The sequence below is a fragment of the Agelaius phoeniceus genome, chromosome 3 (assembly GCF_051311805.1).
Source record: "Agelaius phoeniceus isolate bAgePho1 chromosome 3, bAgePho1.hap1, whole genome shotgun sequence".
In the NCBI taxonomy this organism is placed as follows: Eukaryota; Metazoa; Chordata; class Aves; order Passeriformes; family Icteridae; genus Agelaius; species Agelaius phoeniceus.
This window is the reverse complement of record NC_135267.1, coordinates 7,746,337-7,766,190: the sequence shown is the minus strand read 5'-3', so window position 1 is coordinate 7,766,190 and position 19,854 is coordinate 7,746,337. Positions and strand designations below refer to the sequence as shown.

At 38.7% G+C, this 19,854-nt stretch overlaps 1 protein-coding gene across 1 annotated transcript in view; it reads right to left on the bottom strand.

Moving 5' to 3' along the window:
• The window catches only part of PREP (prolyl endopeptidase), an 87,690-nt gene that overhangs the window by 15,682 nt on the left and 52,154 nt on the right, over positions 1 to 19,854 (bottom strand). Inside the window, exon 11 of the mRNA XM_054629421.2 lies at positions 1,508 to 1,644. Within this exon, the coding sequence (XP_054485396.2) occupies positions 1,508 to 1,644 (137 nt within the window). The remainder of the gene's footprint in view (positions 1 to 1,507; positions 1,645 to 19,854) is intronic.

Below are 19,854 nucleotides of genomic sequence, written 5' to 3'. Positions count from 1 at the left end.
CTGCTCCTACCTCCCATCTTCCTCTCTTCTAAATGTCAGCTGCACCCTTTTGCTGCTGTTTGCTGGACTCCTACGAGAATCAATTTTTAGCTTGCCAAAATGGCAGAAACCCACCCACTCCGTTTTGCTGGGATAGTTTTCTGTCATTCTTGTGAGGTAAATCAGCTTAGCAAAGGATGCAGCAATCACCAGGGCCAATGGATGGGAGGTGGAAGTAGGGACTGTAAAATACCTTCTCCTTCTGCCAGCAACCAGCTCTCCAATATGTGAAATTTTACCTTAAATCAATAGATATGTAATAGTCATTTTACATTCTTTAAAAATGAAAACATGGTAAGTTTTGTAACAGTTCTCAGCATCTACAATAAACTGTAATAAATCAGTGGTTAAACCTAAGTAAAAAAGAGTTTTGAAACTATGCTAGTTATATAATTGTGTCTCTCAAGAACCACTGGAAATTAGAAGTGTAGCTTTATGAGGCAGACAAAAAGCTTACAAATAATCACAAAGTACAAGATGGGAGGTCCATTGTTAGACAAGGTATTTGCTAAAAAGGACAAGAAAGTGTAAATGCTATTCAGAAATACAATCACAGGAAATAAGAAAGGCAAGCACTTGAAATGTGCTAACTCTAAAGCAAGACTGATAGCACCTAAAGTTAATAGTATTGTTTTATAATAGATTATCCTTCTGTAGTGAGCTGCTCTTCTGCTTCCTGAAAAAACTGTTCTCTATTCAGCCCTTCCATTTCTGCTTTCCTCTGCCTCATCTAGGAGCATTTCTTAAGTATTCAAGCACTGCCTCTTGGCAAGTCTATTCAAATTGCCTTGCTTAAGAAATCAGCCTTTTCTTTAAAGAGATCTTCTATGCAATAAAGCTTCTGGCTTTTGAGAGCTACAAAGCCTGATCTGAACACAGCATTTTTGGTTTACAATGTGTTGCTTTGCATTTGTGAGGACAGTATCATTCATGCCTCAAGACACAATCCTCTTTCCTGATCATATGGGCCACAGAAGGATTTTGTTTCTGATGTAATCTCAAAAGAATAATATGAAAATGCAGCCAAATTTTAATTATTTATATTAAGTTAGTCAAACACTTGATTTTCCATAATATTTAGACATAGGTAATTGTTTCACTTGGAATAAAGAAAATTTCCTATGGTATTCGTTCAGCAATGGGCTCAAATATTTCCTTAATATATTTGTCCATGTTTTTCTGTTGAACTCAGTGACAGAGCAAGAAGAGGTTAAGGTGTAACCCTAAGGGCAGGGTGACTGCTGTAAACCTCAGGACAGCAGAGCACTCCTCTGTTCTGACATAATTTCTTCTGTGAGCCTGGGTAAAACCCTCGAATTCTGAACTAACAAAGCAGACAAATGATGCCTGGTCAGCCCTTATGGCCCTCATCTTGCTTCTTAGGAACCTGAAATGCATCCTGTCAGATTCATGGTGACAGCTGCTAATACCAGATACTTCAGAAGAAGGTGTGGATCACCCTGCTTACCTGTAGCTTGGTGTAATTGATATGTTGAAGCCTCCATATCCATACAAGAAGGCAGGGTGAGAACCATCTAATTTAATTCCTTTCTTGTGAATAATAAACATTGGGATCTTGGTGCCATCTTTGCTAGGGTAGAAAACCTAAGACAAGAGAAAAAGAAATACAAAATGCTCTTAGTGCTGTAACTTTCCACAAGTGCTGTTAACAACAATCAGAGGTGACCATTTCTATGGGGTCTGATGGGTAAAACCTTCCAAGCAACTTGCAGCAATTGCCCAGGTCAGGTTCAGTACTGGGCACCACCTGCTTGGTTGCTTAGCAGCTCTGGAAAATGTATCAAAAAGAGACAATACAAAGGGTATGATGGTATCACCTTTAGGCACCTTATCCTTCAATTCTACACACAAGAGGGTTCAAGAAAATGTTACAAAAAGAATACAGCTCTCTTCAAGGGAAGACTGTCAAAACACAAGGGCTGCATGGTCCATCACATGTGAAAGGAGCAAAGACTGAGCTGGCACAGAGAACAAACAGAACTAAAACCAGATTTCCTGCACAGATGAATTTACCAAGGCAAGTCTGTATCCAGCAAAAGTGGACTAAGCATTGCCCACTCTTTCAGGTTGTCTCAGGGACACTTCAACCTTGTCAGAGTAGTAAGACAAGCCATGACAGAAACTTTTGTGGCACTTTGGTGCATTTTCAGACATTACTAGGCAACTAGAACCTTGCAGAATCCCCAGTCCAGAAAATAAGATAACTGAACTGCTCACTGGCTTTCTTCCTGAAAGGAAACTAGCTCCCAAAACACAAAGTATCCACACAGCACAGGCTTTCATACATCTTTCTATTGCTGCCACAGCACCGTGTGAAGTTGAAAGCTGAACCCCACGTACACAAACATAGACTGCAATTGTTTAACACAGTTCCCACATCTTGTTTTGATGCATGTCTCTGCCTGCATACTCTAATTTGGGATCCACTGTGTTATATTGTGCCAATCAAGAAAAACACGTGGCTGTGAATGCAGTTTGTTGCTTGTCCTAAAATTCTGGCTGATTCCTTTTCACTGCCTTGCTTTAACATCGCTGTAGCTTCGACTCGAATTAGAACAAAATGTAGTAAATGAAGAATGACACATTCTTATAATTTAGTTTCATGTTTACAATCTCTGCTTTTAAAGGAAATAGTCCTACAGTGATTTGTAAAGCACATGATCAACAGGTTCTATTTTTACAGCATGAACCTCATCAGTAATATGAACCTATGCAATGCATTTATTCTGAGCATTGCCTGTAATGTGAAACATGTAAATCCACATGGCTGAAAACAAAGTAATCTCATTTCATTTTAGTTTAATCATTGCTAAAGAAATGTGAGAAATTTCAAATGAAATCACATCTCCAAAGGCTTTACCAAAATGTTATATAGACATATTACAGATAAAAATTCAGTATTTCACAGCACCCACAGTGGATGAAAAAAAAAACCAACAAAAAAACCAAATGCCTAAGGGTGTTTCTACACAGATAAAATCACTGTTTCCAACTGCTATAACTGTATCTTAACTGACAAAGTGCTTGTCAGAACAGTAGAGTATAATGGATTTTTACTTTAAATAGTTACTTGAACACTATAAACGAATAAAATAACTGATGAACAGAACTGCTGAGGCTGATGATGAGGATGTCCAGAGACTCTTCCCTAAAACATCATCTGTCAACTCCAGCTGTTGCTGGAAATTCTCAGGAAGCAAGCACCCAGCCCTTCTATATTTCCAGAAACTTACTGCAGTTGGCCAGTCCTTTCCTGATGATTAAAGTATGCCACTAATCTTATTGCTGGTTTCTGAATGAGGACTTTATCTTTTATATAACAACTCCCTGAAAACTGACTGCTGTAGGGCTTTTATTGTCATCAGTTAAGATAAAATAACATACCATTAAATGAAATCTCAACAGAAAAAAAAAAAAGATGCATGTCAAGCTCCATGGCATTGCTTAAATTTGCAATTTAAGGGTTTTCAGTACTATCTTTGCTAAAATAATTATTACCTCTTCCTCCAAGAACACAAGAGAGGGGGGACAGAAATCAATTCAGTGAGACACTAAGATATGTGAAGGCATTTAAGCTTCTCCAAATAGACTATTTTCAACAACTGATTCAATCTCACCTTTAAATTAGCTGTTATCTCTGAAGCAAGTCCAATGGTTTATTCATGTAACCAATAAAGGGATGTGCTTCTATCTCAAAGATTAAGGTAAACTGCAAAGGGCAAGCCCTAAAAAGGATTTCCCAAGATGGTGTTTCATGCCTAACTTTAGATGCTGTCAGCTTTTACAGTGCTAAATGCTCATAAAAGGGTACTACCTTTTCCTGTGTTATCACAGATAGGAGAGATCCACTTGTGCCAATCACATTATATTACTCATCGTTCATATAATTTCCAATAAGGTCTTAAGTCACTAAGGTCAGCATATATAAGAAGAGGACAAGTTAGGAAAATTAATTTGAAGGGAAAAGGATGGAGAAAAAAACTTCAGAAAGATTATTATGAATGCTGAAACTCACCATTCAGAGAGGGACATGCTAAAAATAAGTACCTTCAGCCTTTAGGAATGCAAGAGCAATGCTGTGTGGTTGACAGGGCACTCCTGCTGTGTGCAGCCCTTGGTGCTATTCCAGGACCACAGTGCTGGAGCAGCAGAACAGCCCTGGAATAGTTGTAACTATCAGTCTCACATTAATGTCCCTGTGTCACATGGCAGTGGGGTCTCAGGGCCAGAAACACCTTCAAATTCAGATGGCAGAGCCTGAAGTATACATTTATAGCTCCTAGTCTACTTATTGTGATGGAAGGAGAAAGCAACACTGTTTGCACAGTTACTCATTGCTACAAATTACATTAAAATTAAGCTATATAAGTGAAATAGAGCCCAATCTTAATCATTCTTCTTTAGTGCATACATATGTATTTATAGAGTGGTGTGTTACTTTCTTTTGATTTTTAAACTTAGCATTTGAAAGCAATTTAGACTTTGTTTTCACCAGAAAAAGACAATGCATGTTTAGTCAAAGACAGTTTACAGAGTAAGTTTTACAAGCAAATGCAGTTAACAGCTCTGTGCTCTGGCTTGTAAATTTACTTAGGGGTTAAGCAGGATAAAGAAGTTCAATACATCCATTCCTGGGGAGGTCTTTGTCCTCCTAATTATCATCTGCTTTAAATGTGCAGTATTTATATTAGGTGAATCTTCACTTAGGAAAGAGGGGAACTACCAGCAGGCACTGTAGACACAGACCTAAATTCAGAAAGGCTCAGTATTTATCCACCTCTGCCTCTGCAATGACAAGAAGAATCCCCTCCATCTCATGTCACCAGGAGGCAAAACAAAGTATTTTAGAAAACCAAAAGGTCTGAAAAACAGATGCTGCAGATGAAGTTTTTCTTTCATTTATCTACAGAGATAACACAGCCAGACATTGATATACACAGAATGAAAAATAATTTTGGCAATCATCCAATATGCACTTCTCTTGTAAATATGAAATCAGTACCTTTGAATTTTAAAGAAATTGACACAATCATCCCAATAAATAAATAAAACTAATCTGCTGCACACTCACATTGTGCCACATAACTAAAAATACCTAAAATTACTGACATTGAATAGAAACTTCAATTTTTAAAAATTAAAAACCTCAGCAACTTCTGAGTATTTAGTTTTACATTTTCTCCCTTTCAGAACTATTTTATGTGTTTATATAATGGAGAGATCAAAAGATGTAAGTAATTATAATTGTTTGGGTAAGAAAAGTGCACCTGAACTCATCTTGCTTTTACAAAACCTAAAATCCTTCTACACAAAAACCAACCCCAAACCTTTACATATTTAAAATTCACCTTCTAAGGTAAGATTCAACACAGGTTTTGAAATGCAGCTGTAAAACACAAATCCAGAATACTCTTGTCCATTTGGGTCTAATGTATCTATTTTTTGAACTGTGAACAGTATCTGAATGTTCACAAATTTTTATCATTTGCCTGACTTTCTCATTAATGGCAAAGCATTAAAATCCAGTTAAAAAGTGAATAATTTGTCTTGTCAAGAAAGAGCTATGTCCTGTAGATAAAACATGAATTTTACACACTAGTAGAAACTTTAATTTCTGAGACTTGAAAACACCCCCTAAGTCACAGCAGGCTAATTATTCATAGGAAGCCAGGAGTTATTTTAATAATCTCTCCCAAATTCTCTTTCAAGATTAGGTATTACATACCAGGAACAGCAATTGTTTCCATATCTGTGTGCACTTGATTAAAAACAGGTAAGAATCACACTTGTCATTAATTGACATCCATTGTGTGAAATGCCAAAAAATTTTACAAAGAGCAACTAAAATGGCATATAAATCAAGCTGGAATGCTCCTTATTAAAAATTCATGTTCAATAATTTAGGTTGATTAACGCCACAACAATGCCTTTAAAATAATTTTTTCCAATATGTCCTATACAGTTTTTCAGAGATAATTCCTTTTCATTTGAAACAAACACAGGATTTAGCAGTTTTGTGGGATTTAGCAATATTTTTCTACTTCTAGGTAAGAGCAGCTGCTCTCACACACTGCTGCAGCCACCACAAAGTTACAGACACACTGGGGAGGCAAAACACACTGTTTGTTCAGTCCCAGCAACCCCTGGCACAGGGGCTACAGGGAATGACTACTTGGAACTGAGTTTCAAACATCCAGTTTCACATAAAGTATTCCCCTTGTTAAGTAAAGATTTCTCATCAGACACCAACATGTATGTTTTGAGATTTGGGGAAGAAAAGTATAAGGAATTCATAGCAAATCACATAACATTGCTCACATTTTGCCAAATATCACAAATGCTTTGTTAAATGTTCACTGTTTTAAAAATCCCACACCAGTATCTTTGAAAGGTGACTGGAACAGTAAACTTAGAGGAATAGTCCCTAGAGAAAGCCTTCCTTCACAGATGGTGGCATCAAAGTTTTCAAACCTATGTTTAGGTACAGAGATAACAGAGCCAGAACAATGCCACAGAGCAACATCCCCCACTGACAAGGGCTAACACTGGCTGCTTCAGGAGGGCAAGTCACAAAGAGCAAGTCTGAACATCAGTGCTGGCAGGCAGGGAAAAATCCTCTCTTGAGATGCCAGGGCAGAAAACTCACTGATTCAAGCAGAATCATGTGCTGCCTTCCCCCCATCTGTCCACAGCCCATTCCATCCCTCATCACCTCTGATCTTACAAAACAGACACTAGTCTGGGGTTAAAGATCATTGCACATCACAAGCAAAACTCCCCATTTATTGCAGCAGTGGCATGGACCCAAGTGTAAGATCTGCAGTGGCCCCATAGGCAGCTCTGGCAGCCAGCCAATGGCCACACATAAAAACAGCTCTTACTAAACACCAGTTTTTGTGTTCTTATATAGAACATGAATCACAAGTCAGGAAAAATAACAGAGAACTGTTACCACTACAGAGCAAATCCACAGGATCTGAGGTTTCCTTTCTTTAGAGGGGAATCCTCATCAATCTTCTTTAAGCCTCTTAAATTAGCTTCAAAGCAATTCTGTGTGGGTTGCAAAGCTTGCTTAACACTGAGCTGGAGAGGGGCCAAAGTAACTCAGTACAGTAAAAATTCATGCAGGTAAAACCCAAAAAGAAGGACACCCACCAAAGACATTTGCAAAAGCACTATGAAAATAATCAAGAAACTGCTCAGAAGAAATTGTTTCACCACCCACCCACCCACCAGCACAAAAAGCAGACTCATGCTGACAGAGGCAAAGTGCCAGGAGATGGTCTCTTAGAGGAAATGTCTCCTAGCTGCCTAACTGCAGGGAGGTATCTCACAGGGTGGTGGGAGGATGCAGGGGAAGACAAGAGAAAAATACAGGTGAAAGATGGGAAATCCTGCAAGACTGTCATGGCAGAAACTGCTCTTAAATCACTCTTTTCTATATAAGTTAAAAGGTATCATCCCCCTTACATAAAGCATTAGTTGTAATGGGATCCAATGAGACCCCCACACACCCTGTACCTCTGTAGAGAGGCTTCTTGCCTCTTCTGTTTATCCTTTGCCCCTTTCAGTGCAATCTCAGAGCTTCCTGCAGCAGAATAATTTAAATCTGCCAAGTACAGTTATTCCTCTTCTTTCCTCAATTTGTCTTGAAGATGACTTAGTGTACAGTGAAGAGACAGACAGATATGAGGCAGATAAATTTACCTTTTCATTTAAATATACACTCTTGTCATGTTAAACAGAAAAATGTCCCAGGGGTCTTTGTAAGTTACAGTCTCTTTTCTGAATTACCTCTGTGCTCATGCATTCAGGAAATGTACTACTGTGAAGTAGTATAGCATGAGACAAACAAAGGGGTGTCTTGATGGAAGTAGCACACCATTATGAATAAAACCATAAATAACAGCTGCTGGCTAGTCCATTTTCTTTCATTAAATCAAGCTTTACTTCACTCAGTAAACTGCTCTGACAAGAGACAACTCACTGCAGTACTGTGTAGGCATTAGAAAATAAACACTACTCATTTTTACCATGCTGGAAATCAGTTCAAATTGTAATGAGAAACACTCCAAGAACAAAAACATAGATGCAACTTCCCATGGGGTAAGCAAGAGGAAGAACTGACTTTTTGCAAGCTACTTCACAATAACTATTTTGATTTATGGTTTTCTGATGTGCTGACACACCTAATCTGACACACTGTGAGATGAGAGAGATGCATTCACTCAAACTAGCTAACTAACATTCACTAGTAACTAGAATTAGTAACTAATTCACCTTCCCTGGTTTTGACTCCATCTTGCTTCAAACTTTCTCGGCCATCTCAACATAGCCTCACTGCTGAGTGTTTACAAGCTTCAGGAAAATGACACAACTACTGTTGGATTTTCTCCCTAATGTTGGAGCATCTGCACAGTTCAGGTGCTCAAATTTCACCTGTAAGCTCATACCCAAAAAATTCTTGCACAGAGAAAATTCCATCTTAAAAATGGAGATGTCAAGTGTCAGCTTGTATCAAAGCCTCAAGAGGATCCATGCATTTGCCTACATGGCCAAGAAGCTTTGTTCATGACTTTCAACAGCCAAGCAATTTCACAGGGCTCTTCTCGCTCTTCCTTAGAGAACCATACCATGTTTACTGATGTCAAGTTGGATACCCAAAATCAGAAGCACTATAAATCACTAAACACCTACAAAAATTCTGCATGTGGCTAGTAGAATATTAAAAAAATCATGAATGCTTTTTAGTTTGAAAGAAAAGAGAGATCTTCTACACCAGACAGTGCATGTTTCAAAATCAGTTTCAAATCACTTTCCTATGAATATTTTTTCTGAAGTACCAACTGAAATAAAAAGGTCATTAAAAGTACTGTGAAGCAGTTCCATATGCATTTTCTCACTCAAATTATAGCTACATATAATTTACTTTCTGAGATAAACTTGAATTTCAAGTTACTCATTTGCACCCCTACATGAATTAAAAAAACCCAAAATGGTAGAAGGGAAAAAAAAAATCCCTTGAGAATGGTCAAGGAAAAACTAAAGTCCTGTAAAATACCTGAGGTGCTATCTTAGAAAAAATAATTCTAAGGTTCAGATGGTATTGATTTCAAGCTTCCTGTGGAGACAGTACTATTATTTTCAGATTTGTAGCAGTCATTTGTACAATGAAGAAAAATCACTCAGTGAGTAGCAAGAAGCAGAAGAGAAGTATGAGTTTTCATTCATTGTTGTAATAATGCTTAGGGAAAAAATGATTCCAAGTCTAATATAAAGCAACCCAGCAAAAATTCCAGCTGATGGTACAGTTTCCAGACAGATGTCAGAACTAAGACTTTGAAGGGACTTCATACCAGGAACACCAAGGAATGTGATGAAGCACCCTTGTAATACTCTTGGAGCAGGGCAGAGAAAAACAAGTAACAAAAGAGAAACATTTTTTTTAAGCCCTAAGACTAAGGACAGTTTGCAGCAATCTTTTGTTTCTTAGGTAAAACATGAACAAGACAGCAAAAGCCAATAAACTTGTATCATAACTCACAACTAATATTCAACTCTCAATAAATCAACAGATCAAATTTCTAATGACACCAGATCAACTAGAATGAGCACTATCAGTTCAAAAGCCTCCACTAAGCAGAAAGAAAAAGTCAGGGATGTCCTTACTGGTGAAATATGACTCTGTGATTTCAGGCATTATGCTTTGAAGCATTTCTGCATCCAGACTATTTTTAGCTGTTAGCAGGGATCTCTGTACACTGGTTCTTTCAAGAATAATTGACAAATTGGATGAAGAGCAAGCAGTTCAGGGAGTTGCCAGGGAGAATTTATGTAGCAATTTTTCCCTGTCTGTGAGAATAGAAGCTGGAACTAAGGAAATAATCTCTTTCTTTATACCCTTCATCTACACAGTTGAAACACTAGTTACTGTGAACAATAATAGTTCTTAGAGGCTCCCCATGTCCCATAAATCTCCTGTGAGATAACTCAAGGACAGAGAAGAAATAATTAATCTAAGGGAAGATAATATTTTATCAGTACCTCTGAGCACTGTTGATAAAATCAAATCAACTGCTAAATGAAGATGCAAACTAGCTTATCATTAATAAAATTGCACACTGATGAATTTGTGCTGCATCATAAGCAGACAAAAGCCCAGAGAAAATGAGTGATTTAAATGGTTTTTGGGTAGAAAGTGAACTGAAAAAGAACTATCTACCTTTATTTTCCTTTAAAAAATGTTCTTTCAGAATTCACCAAGATTTTGTGATTTTTAAGTTTTTACTACTTCAGTTCTTATACTGAGGACAAATAAGAGAGGTCTGCAGAACGATTCCACTCATGTGTTCCACTTAACACAATTTTGCAACTTTGCATCTCTGGATACTTATCAAAGCACTTTTATGTTTAGCTTGCCTTTTCAGGAGTGATTCCAATTTAAGAAAAAACAACCCACCAAATCTGTTGACAAAGCATTGACTAAGCTTTTTAAGCTCTGCCTTGTTGTTACTAGTGCAATTTTTTTCTGTGTTTGGTATAAATGGAGTAAATGGAGGCTCTGCCCTTCAAAGTGGTCAGCAACACCAGTGCATTACTAAGAGGTGTGATTGTGCCATCTAATACTGAATAGAGGTTCTCCAAAATCTCCTCATTGATATTAAGCAGAAATTATTTTCCCACTATAAACTGAACTGCTCCTAATATTATATGATCATCCTGGTTCATATGCATCCTTTTCTAAGGTAATCATGCTCACAGTGAATGCAAGAGCTGTAACTTTAGGTTACAAGACTCACTATGATTTGCTTTCTTTTTCCCCTTCCAATAGCAGAGTCTGCTCCAAGTAGTGGCCACACAGAATCATTTTTCAGAGGTTTTCATCTTCCATATGTCTATGTAAGGTCTCACCAACATCTGACATTGTTGTTTTCCACTCTCAACTCTGTTAACCTGCTTTCCACCATGATGATGAATGTTAATTAACTACAAGAAAAATCCTAATCCACCAAGCAGTTTTGACCCTGGATGAAGACAGCAAGTATAATTTTATTGGGCTGCAGTGATTATGTGTGTCTATATATATCAAGAGTTTATCTGCATTTTTAGCAGTTCTAATTTGGTTTTGTCTCCTTTAGGTAGGTAATGCATAGCTATCATTATCAATCTTCCAAATGTAATTTATTTCTCTGTTCTGCTTCAAGCTGTGGTTGGTAAGGGCCCTGTCTGCATTTCCATGCTGCCCAGCACACTGTTGAATGTGGCCTATGATTAAGACTCTCAAGTCCTGCAATAACCAAGCAAATAAAGGAGCAACAACCTTCTCATTTGTTCTCTGCCAGCTGCCCTACCTCCTTAAACCTCTTGGTAACAGTTGCAGGCCAAACCCAATAAATAACTGCATAAACTAGTTATGAACTGGTGTGTGCCTAGAGGCCTGCAACTCTGAAACACAAACCTCCCAGCTCTGCCAGAGCCACTGCTATTCTGAAAACACCCCAGTTCCCCAGCTGCCTACAGAGACACCATTCAGAATGAGAGATGCATCCACTGTAAAGTATTTAAATGGGAGTATGGAGTTGTGGTGAAGCTTAATTGCTAACAGGAAACATGGAGACACTGCAGAAAAGAGGGGACAAGGGAGTCCTTTTTGGAAGGAGCAACAAAGAGAAGCCCAAACTACCTGAAATAGTAAAATGCAATCCAGCAAGGCCAGAAATACAACATACTATATAACCTGACAGATGCAATCACATAAAGAACAGTGAACAACTCACTAAAAAGTAATTTAGAAAAGTATCTTGGAGATGTAGACCTGCCAAACTGAACCTGAACAATGAATTGTTAAGGAAAAGGCAAACCCTACATGAGGACATATAAACCAAAGTCTCAGCCCCAAGGTGTAATGAAGTAACCCCTCCTGTTGCATTCACATTTGCAAAGGCTCAGCTGGAGTGCTGTGTCCAGCTGAAACCATGGCACACCATATGCTGAGCATCTAAAGAGATTCCAGGAAGAGGATGCAGAGTGATAGGAGGCCAGGAAATACAATCCACTAGAGAAACTGAACAGAGTGCAGATTTTTCTTTTGATTGTTTTTAGTCAAAAGGAAAATAAAATTGAGGGACACAAAGCAATGCATTTCAAGCTCAAGAAGGGAATTCAGGCAAGACCTTTAGATGGTGTACCCCTATTCCCTGCAAAAGCTTTTTAACAGGAGAACCTGGGACAGATTGCCTAGGGAGTGTGAAGGCTTTTAAACACAAGGCAGACAGAAACCAAGCAGGAAGTGGTACAGGCAGAAGTGACCTGCCACAGTGCCCATGACAGCTCAGTCATGCCCCTGTCACCACCACATCCAAACACATTCAGGCATGGTAGTTTCTTCTTTTTCCCAGTCTTTTTGCCCCTTGTTTATTACAGCAGCTCTGCTACAGGTTTTTCTGTTCAGCACAGCTGTTTGGGCAGTATAAGTTGGTTCCTCTCTTCTTGCAGGTAAAGCCAGTATCCTACCTCCTGGGACTCCAACAGATGAGTTCTGAGATTGTTCTTACACAGATTTTATGTGATTTCAAGAAGAGAAGCTTCAAAAGCAGAAGTGAAGAAGACAGACTCTAAAACAGAACAAGTGCCTCACTTCTCACAGCCTTTTGCCTTTTCATATAACTATGAAACTGAGAAATGTGAAGGCCATCCAGGGAGTTTATACACTTAAAATTGACAGGAACAGCTGGTGAGAAGAGAGATAAATTCAAAAATCCACCACTTGCATTACAGATCTTGAGAAAATGGTTAAAAAATTTAAGTATTAAACATTTACATGTTAAAACCAAAGAAAACATTTTTAAAACTTGCCCATATGTATAACACAGATGTGCAAACACCTATTAACAGAGTGCCCAACATTTTATTTTCAAGTAATATGAGCCTCACTAACAAATAAATTACTATAGTTGCTACTGTTCTGGAAATTTGTTTGAATTTAAACACTGTCCTGTGGCACAGACAGATACACACCTGGGTATGTAACTCCTACTAAGAATAAATCCCCTTCCTAGGAAACCTAATGACTATTAAATGCACTTACATGACACTACTAGTACTGAAAAATACAACCAGAAAAGTCTGGTTTTCCAGGAGGCCTAGTAAAGGCAGCCAGTGTGCCTCCCTGCTAGGGCAGTGACTCAAATGCTGACCTATGCCAGTGATGACTGGCAACTGCAATCATCTAATGATCTTTTGCCAGCTGAATAAAACTAATGATTGTGGTCCCAGAGCAATCTGTCCTCAATACAGCATTATCATCACAATTAAACCCCACCCCACCAGCCAGGCTCCATGAGGCAAAATGATGGGTGGGCAGATGGATAGAAATATTCCCATTCTGCAGAGGAGCATTCTCATTCTGAACAATGCTGGCATGCCAAAGTTTGACATTTATCTTCTTAGTGAGAAAAGGGGCAGCTATCACTTTTTTCTTTCAGTAGAGGACTATTTCCCATTTTTATGACTACTTGGTTTAAGCAGGAATTAAACAGCTATAAAGAGGCTTTAGAGCATTTTTTTCTGTGGAACTATTCTGTGTTTGACCCTCTATCATGGATGGTATTGGCCATTCAATCTGCACTATACAAGACACACAAACACTGTAATGACCAAGACTGTGTGCTGTCAGCCTTTATTACTATTAGACATATCAAGAGGGGGGCTTTTTATTGATGTTGAAGTTCTCTGAACTATTTGTGCAAGATTTTAATAACCACCTTGATTAGGTTTTCAATCCACATCTGAAAACTCAACTCTGAGGATCAGCAAACCACTGCCATTAGAACAGCAAACCATATCCCGAGAGCAACACCTCATCAATGTGAAGCCATGGACAAATTTCATCCTGAATGCTCCTGTTCCTGTAGAATGAAGTTAATAATATTCACTACCTTTGAGAAATAACACTGATAAGCCTATACAAATGGGAGAAGAAAAGCTGGAAGTAGATTCCCACTGAGGAACATTAAACAGAATTCTTACTTACCCTGTGAGTAAGAGAGTTAATTAAAATAGCAATGTGTTCATGCTTAATTAGTGGAGGTGAGTTCAATCAGAGAAGTGAATATGAAAGTTCCAGGAAAAACAGAAGGGAAGAAATTCTTCAGTGACTTTTTAGAAGGAAGACAAACCCCAAGTATTTTTACTACAACATTATCACTTTAATATCTCTGTATCAGCAAAGAATCTACCTACTGAGGTTCCTGAAGACCTCAACACATGTGTTTATTTAAGGTGTCAGAGTGAATGACTTTTTAAATCTTTTTGATGGCAAAAGCTATTTTCTTATTTACTGTAAAAATCAAAACTATTTTTTATTTACAATCAACAATGCAATCATTTGAGACATGTGAGGCAATCCTTTAAGCTCCACAACAATTCCTTAAGTTCTTGTTTAAAACTCCTGGGTGCAAAGAGAAATTCAATTCACCATAAACACTATGTTTAATGCTTACAGGTCTGTCAGTCTGTGCTATTTCACCTCATGTTTTGGGGAATTCTGAGAGAGTGTGGAATGCAGCTTGGGATTAAGTAAGCCAACTAACATCTCCCTTCACTAGAAAAGTGGAAAACAAACCACTGCAAGTTCAAACAAATGTTCTACTGAGTAAGGTGCAGGAATAGTCTTTCATAAGGAGCTTTAGTTCAACTACTAAGCAATCACTTCTCTTGCATGCTTGAAACAAATGAACATTTTTATAAAGTCTAGAGCATGATGGTTCTACAGACACTTCCATTTTAAGAAGCTCTCCAGCTCCCTACACACTCAACAGAAAAATAAACAATTTACAATTAAAAGCTTGGAACTATTGAATCTCAAAGCCTATATGACAATACAAATGAACACAGAGAGTATTTAAAAAAAAATATTTTAGTATTATTTTCACATTGTGTAGTTAGTAGTGTACTAATTTTTCCTAAGAGAAGTTTTTCACTTGCCTGCATCCCAAACCACATTTCCATTGTTCTGCATTCTGCTGAACAAAAGCTCCCAGCTTCCTAACTATGCATCAATTCCCAGGGTATATAACAAGGGACAGAACAAATCCACACATTAGGACTTTAAAATAGGATTTGAACTGGATTGGTGAAGAAAGCAATGCAAAGTCTATCACTTCATCCTCTCATTTGGAATAGAGAGATGTGGTTCCTACTCTAGATACTTGAGGAATATCTGAACTACATTTGATGGAGGTACTTAAATTATAATGGATGTAGAGCCAACTGCTATTCTGCTACTCCAGCATATGGATTTCAAAGCTCGAGAGCATTTAAGGTCATCATAAAATCATATCTTGATACTCTATCTAGATGTAAAGTCCTAAATTCTGACAATTTCCTTCCTTAAAAAGGAGTGTAATGTGGCTGCAAATATTTGACATATTTAATATACAATCTCTTGGCTTTCAAGAACTACAATGGCCTTTAAACTAGAGCACTACATTTTCAGTGTTTCAGTGTTTCTTCACTGACCTCCAATTAGAAGACGTAATGGCAGACTAAAGTGGTGTTTGTAACAATCACATGCCAAGGCTCTAAGATATTATATTCCACTATATTCCACTATATTCCACTATATTCCACAGGCAGCTTGCCAATGCTGTCACAGTTGTCACTGTGATTTTGTTGATGTCCTCCAGAGTGAGACTGGTGCCTTGGTGCCAAAGCACTAAGTGAGATCAGAGCCAAAGCCTTCTATCTCCTTCCTGGGAGCTCTAAAGAAGTGGCTCAAAGCTTATTGCCCCTCTGCAAGAGAGCAGGTGTCTGCCATACTGTGGCAAGCACTAAAACTGTGGTGTTTGTCACATTCCTTCTTCCCAGCAATATTTCACAGAATCACAGAATATGCTCAGTTGGAAGGGACCCACAAGCATCGAGTCCAGCTCCTAGCCCTGCAGAGGACAATCCCCAAGAGTCACACCACGTGCCTGAAAGTATTGTCCAAAGCTTCTTGAACTCATTTTCTTCCTTACTGCAATACAAAACCTCAAGGAAATAAAAGGAATAAATAGAAACAAACAACAATAAGCAACTTGTTTTCCCCAAGCATTAATTCTATCCTCCCATCCCATGAGATCAAGGCAGGATTCTAACCCCAAATAGTGTGAGAAAAAAGAAAGTCCAACTCTTCAAAAATCAACCCCTTTTTGGTTGTGATGGATTCTTAGGAGAGGGATGAAAATTCTGCCAAAATTACTTATTCCTCTGTAGAAAAGGGGAAACTTATTTGTCTCTGCTCAGAATCAGTTGCAAGTACATGCCTTCAGTTCTCTGGTATGAGAGTGCTTTGTCTCAGCAGATAAATTTAAATGATCTTATAACTTACAATGATCTATTTATATAGAAAGCCACACTTGGGTTATGGTCAGTGGGGTTGGCATTTGGGCTGGTGCTGCCTAACACCTTTGTCAGCAAAATGAACAGCAGATTGAGAGTATCCTCAGCAAGTTTGCTGGCACCAAGCTGTGGACATGCTGGAAGGAAGGGATGTTAACTAGAGGGACCTTGGCAGGCTTGGGAGATGGGACTGTGTGAACCCCCTGAAGTTCAACAAGGCCAAGTGCAAATTCCTGCACTTGGACTGACACAATCCCAAGCACAAATACAGGCTCGGTAGAAGTGGACTGAGAGCAGCCCTGAGGAGAAATGCTTGGGGTGTTGGCTGGCCAGACACTCCATGTGTCCCAGGCAATGTGCACTCACAGCTCAGAAAGCCAATTGTGTCCAGGGCTGCATCCAAAGAAGCGTGGCCAGCAGGTCACCCCTCTGGGGAGGCCCGACCTGGAGCACTGCATCCAGCTCTGGGGTGCCCAGCACAGGGACACTGCCATGTCAGAGAAGGCCAGAGGGGACACACAAAGATGATCAGAGGGCTGGAGCACCCCTCCTATGAGGACAGGCTGAGAAAGTTGGGGTTGCTCAGGAGAAGGCTCTGGGGTAGCCTAATTGTGGCTTTCCAGTACCTAAGAGAGACCTATAAAAGAACTGGAGAGGAACTTTTTACAAGGGCATATTGCAATAGAAGAAAGGAAATGGGCTTAAACTGCAGGAGGGAAAGTGTAGATGAGAAATTATGAATAAATCCTTTAGTGTGAGGGTGGTGAGACAATGGAAAAGGTTGTCCAGGGCAGATGTGGATGCATGATCCTTGGGGCCAGGATGGATGGGACTTTGAGCAACCTGGTCTAGCAGAAATGTCTCTGCCCATGGCAGTGGGGCTGGAACTAGATGATCTCTGAAATCCTTTTCAACACAAACCATTCTTTGATTCTATGACATATATGTGGGTAAGGGGGAAAAAACTATGTTAAGACAATCTCTATAACCACACTGAAAAAAACAGAGATAATTATAGTATCAGCTCATGCATTGCTTAGCAGGTTGAGCTTACTACAGTTTTCAGGACACTGCTTTCCTCTGTTATTTTTATATTAATGAGGGAATCTAATGCTCATGGAATGATACCACCAGCAACAGCAAGATCCAGGAATAGCATGGGCAGGTGCTGTGCACAAGTTTCTCTGCCAGTCAGTCTCAAGCCTGACTCATCTTCTCTGAGTGTTGTATTTTCCTGAAGCAGAGATTAATCACTGTGCCAAACTGTATGGTGTAAAGTTCCACTTGGAATGAGAATGACTGTAGACAAATATTCCCTATCAATGCCTCATAACTTGAAATCAGTACTGCAATGGCTTGGTGATGGGAGTGAAAGTGAGCAAGAAAAGAATGTAGTTCTCATGAAAATTACTTCATCTGGAAAAGTAATTTTTGCAAAAGAAAGGTGGAAATTCCTTCCAGCACAAACAGAAATGTATTTTTAAGACCTGTGCTTCTTGCATCTGGGCTGCAATATCTAAACCACAGCTGCTTTTTTAATCAAACTAAGTTGTAAAACCAAGCTGTATTATGAATTTCACCTTTTGCAAGAGCTAATCCAAAGTGCATCTGTCAATAGCAACATCTATTTTTGGCTCATCTCAAAGTATTTTAAGTATTGGAGGGTATTCAAAGAATGGTAAAAGGAGCCAATCAACATTTTTATTGCTGCAATTTTAACACTTAAAAGCCTACACATCAGCCTAAAAGTAGGTGTGCTGTGAGCCACACCAGAAGACTGTTTATCCATGATTAAGTGTCACTGTGAGGTGCTAACATGGAGAGGCATATAAGAACATAGTTGGCAACTATACAGAGATAAAATACTTTTATTTAAATAAAATGCTTTTATTTAAAGCAACAGTTGAGTTATTAACACAGTAAACATCTTAGGGCAAGTGCTGTTTTTAAGCTCCTATAAAAATGTTTTTTCCTTCTGTAAAGCCCATCCCAGGCTATTTCCTGAAAAAGTCTGTCATTGTGATAGATGGAAGTACACAGGGAAGAAAAAACAAATTTAAGAAGTGCTTGGCAGAGGAAAAGTAATTAATACAACCTAATGTGTCATTTAACAAAAGCAGTGAGGATAAATGTTTGATGTGTGGCAAGCATTTTAAACTGTTTGACTTTGTCATGAAGGTCACAGAGTCTTTCAAGGTAAGGACATAAATACAAGCTACAGCACAATAAACTAGACTGTACTTGCAGGGTGTCACATGGAGACAATAACTTACAAACATGCTCCCACCCTGGTGCAGAAGTCAGGTGTGTTGAAACAGCTCTCCCTTTAGTGCAAGTTGGTTAATTTGCTCTTAGTTTGGGCTGTAAAAGGATAAGATCTTAGCCCTAGGTACAAAAAAAGCAGAAGCTCTACTACAAATTTTCTTAGTGTAGTAAACTTTATTACTAGTCTACCCTTGCACTTTGCAACATATACCAAATACTGTAAATTGGATTTGAAAGACCAAAAAACAGGCACTGTGGCAATTCTCCAATTGCCATTAATTCAGGTTTCATATACACATGACACCTTACATTTTAGCTCAAATCTTGACCCTGTTATATTCAAAGACTTTTGAAGAAGAACTCATTACAGTTTCATACATGCTACACAGCAAAGCTGGGAAGATTGCTGGTATTAGTAGGTATTTCTTCAGGTATATGAGAATAAAGAAAGAACCTTGGCAGGAGACCTGCCCTTCATTAAGGACATGGATTAGCACAGTCAGCAACATTATCCTCTACTACTTCACAATTCTGATGGAAACTAAAATTAATTAATAGATTCTGAAGCATTGTTTATTCTCCTATAATAATCAGGGTTTGCCTACTTTAGTATATTTCTTGCATTCTTATTTTAGATTTTTTTCACAGTTCCCTGCAATGTTGTCTGTGTTTTGAAATGGCTATGTATTCATTTAGGTTGACAGCCTTTTATTCCCTGCTTTGATACCCTTCCATCCCCGTTCCCTCCTCCAAGCAGAAGCACCATCAAGGCTCTAAGTGGGACCACACAAATGGAAACAAAGACTGGAGTCCATCTGACCTGTGCAGCACTGACAGGCTCAGTTACTACAAACTTGAGCAGGCAGTCCCAGCCCTGGCCTTGACAAACAGCCTTTTTCACAGCTCAGCTGAGATTTCTCCATGGATCTGAATGAAACATATCAAAAACTAATTTCCAAGAGGTTGCCAAATTGAGATCATTTGTTGGTATAAGGCAAAACTGGATGACTGGTGAGCCAAGAGTGCTCTTCAGAAGCACTGATCCCAGTGTAACTACACAGGTCTCATCTCCCTAGAGCTGGAACTGAGCAGAAGCCAAGGAAGAAGAAATCCAGAAACAGAAATACTGACTTCCACCACATTACA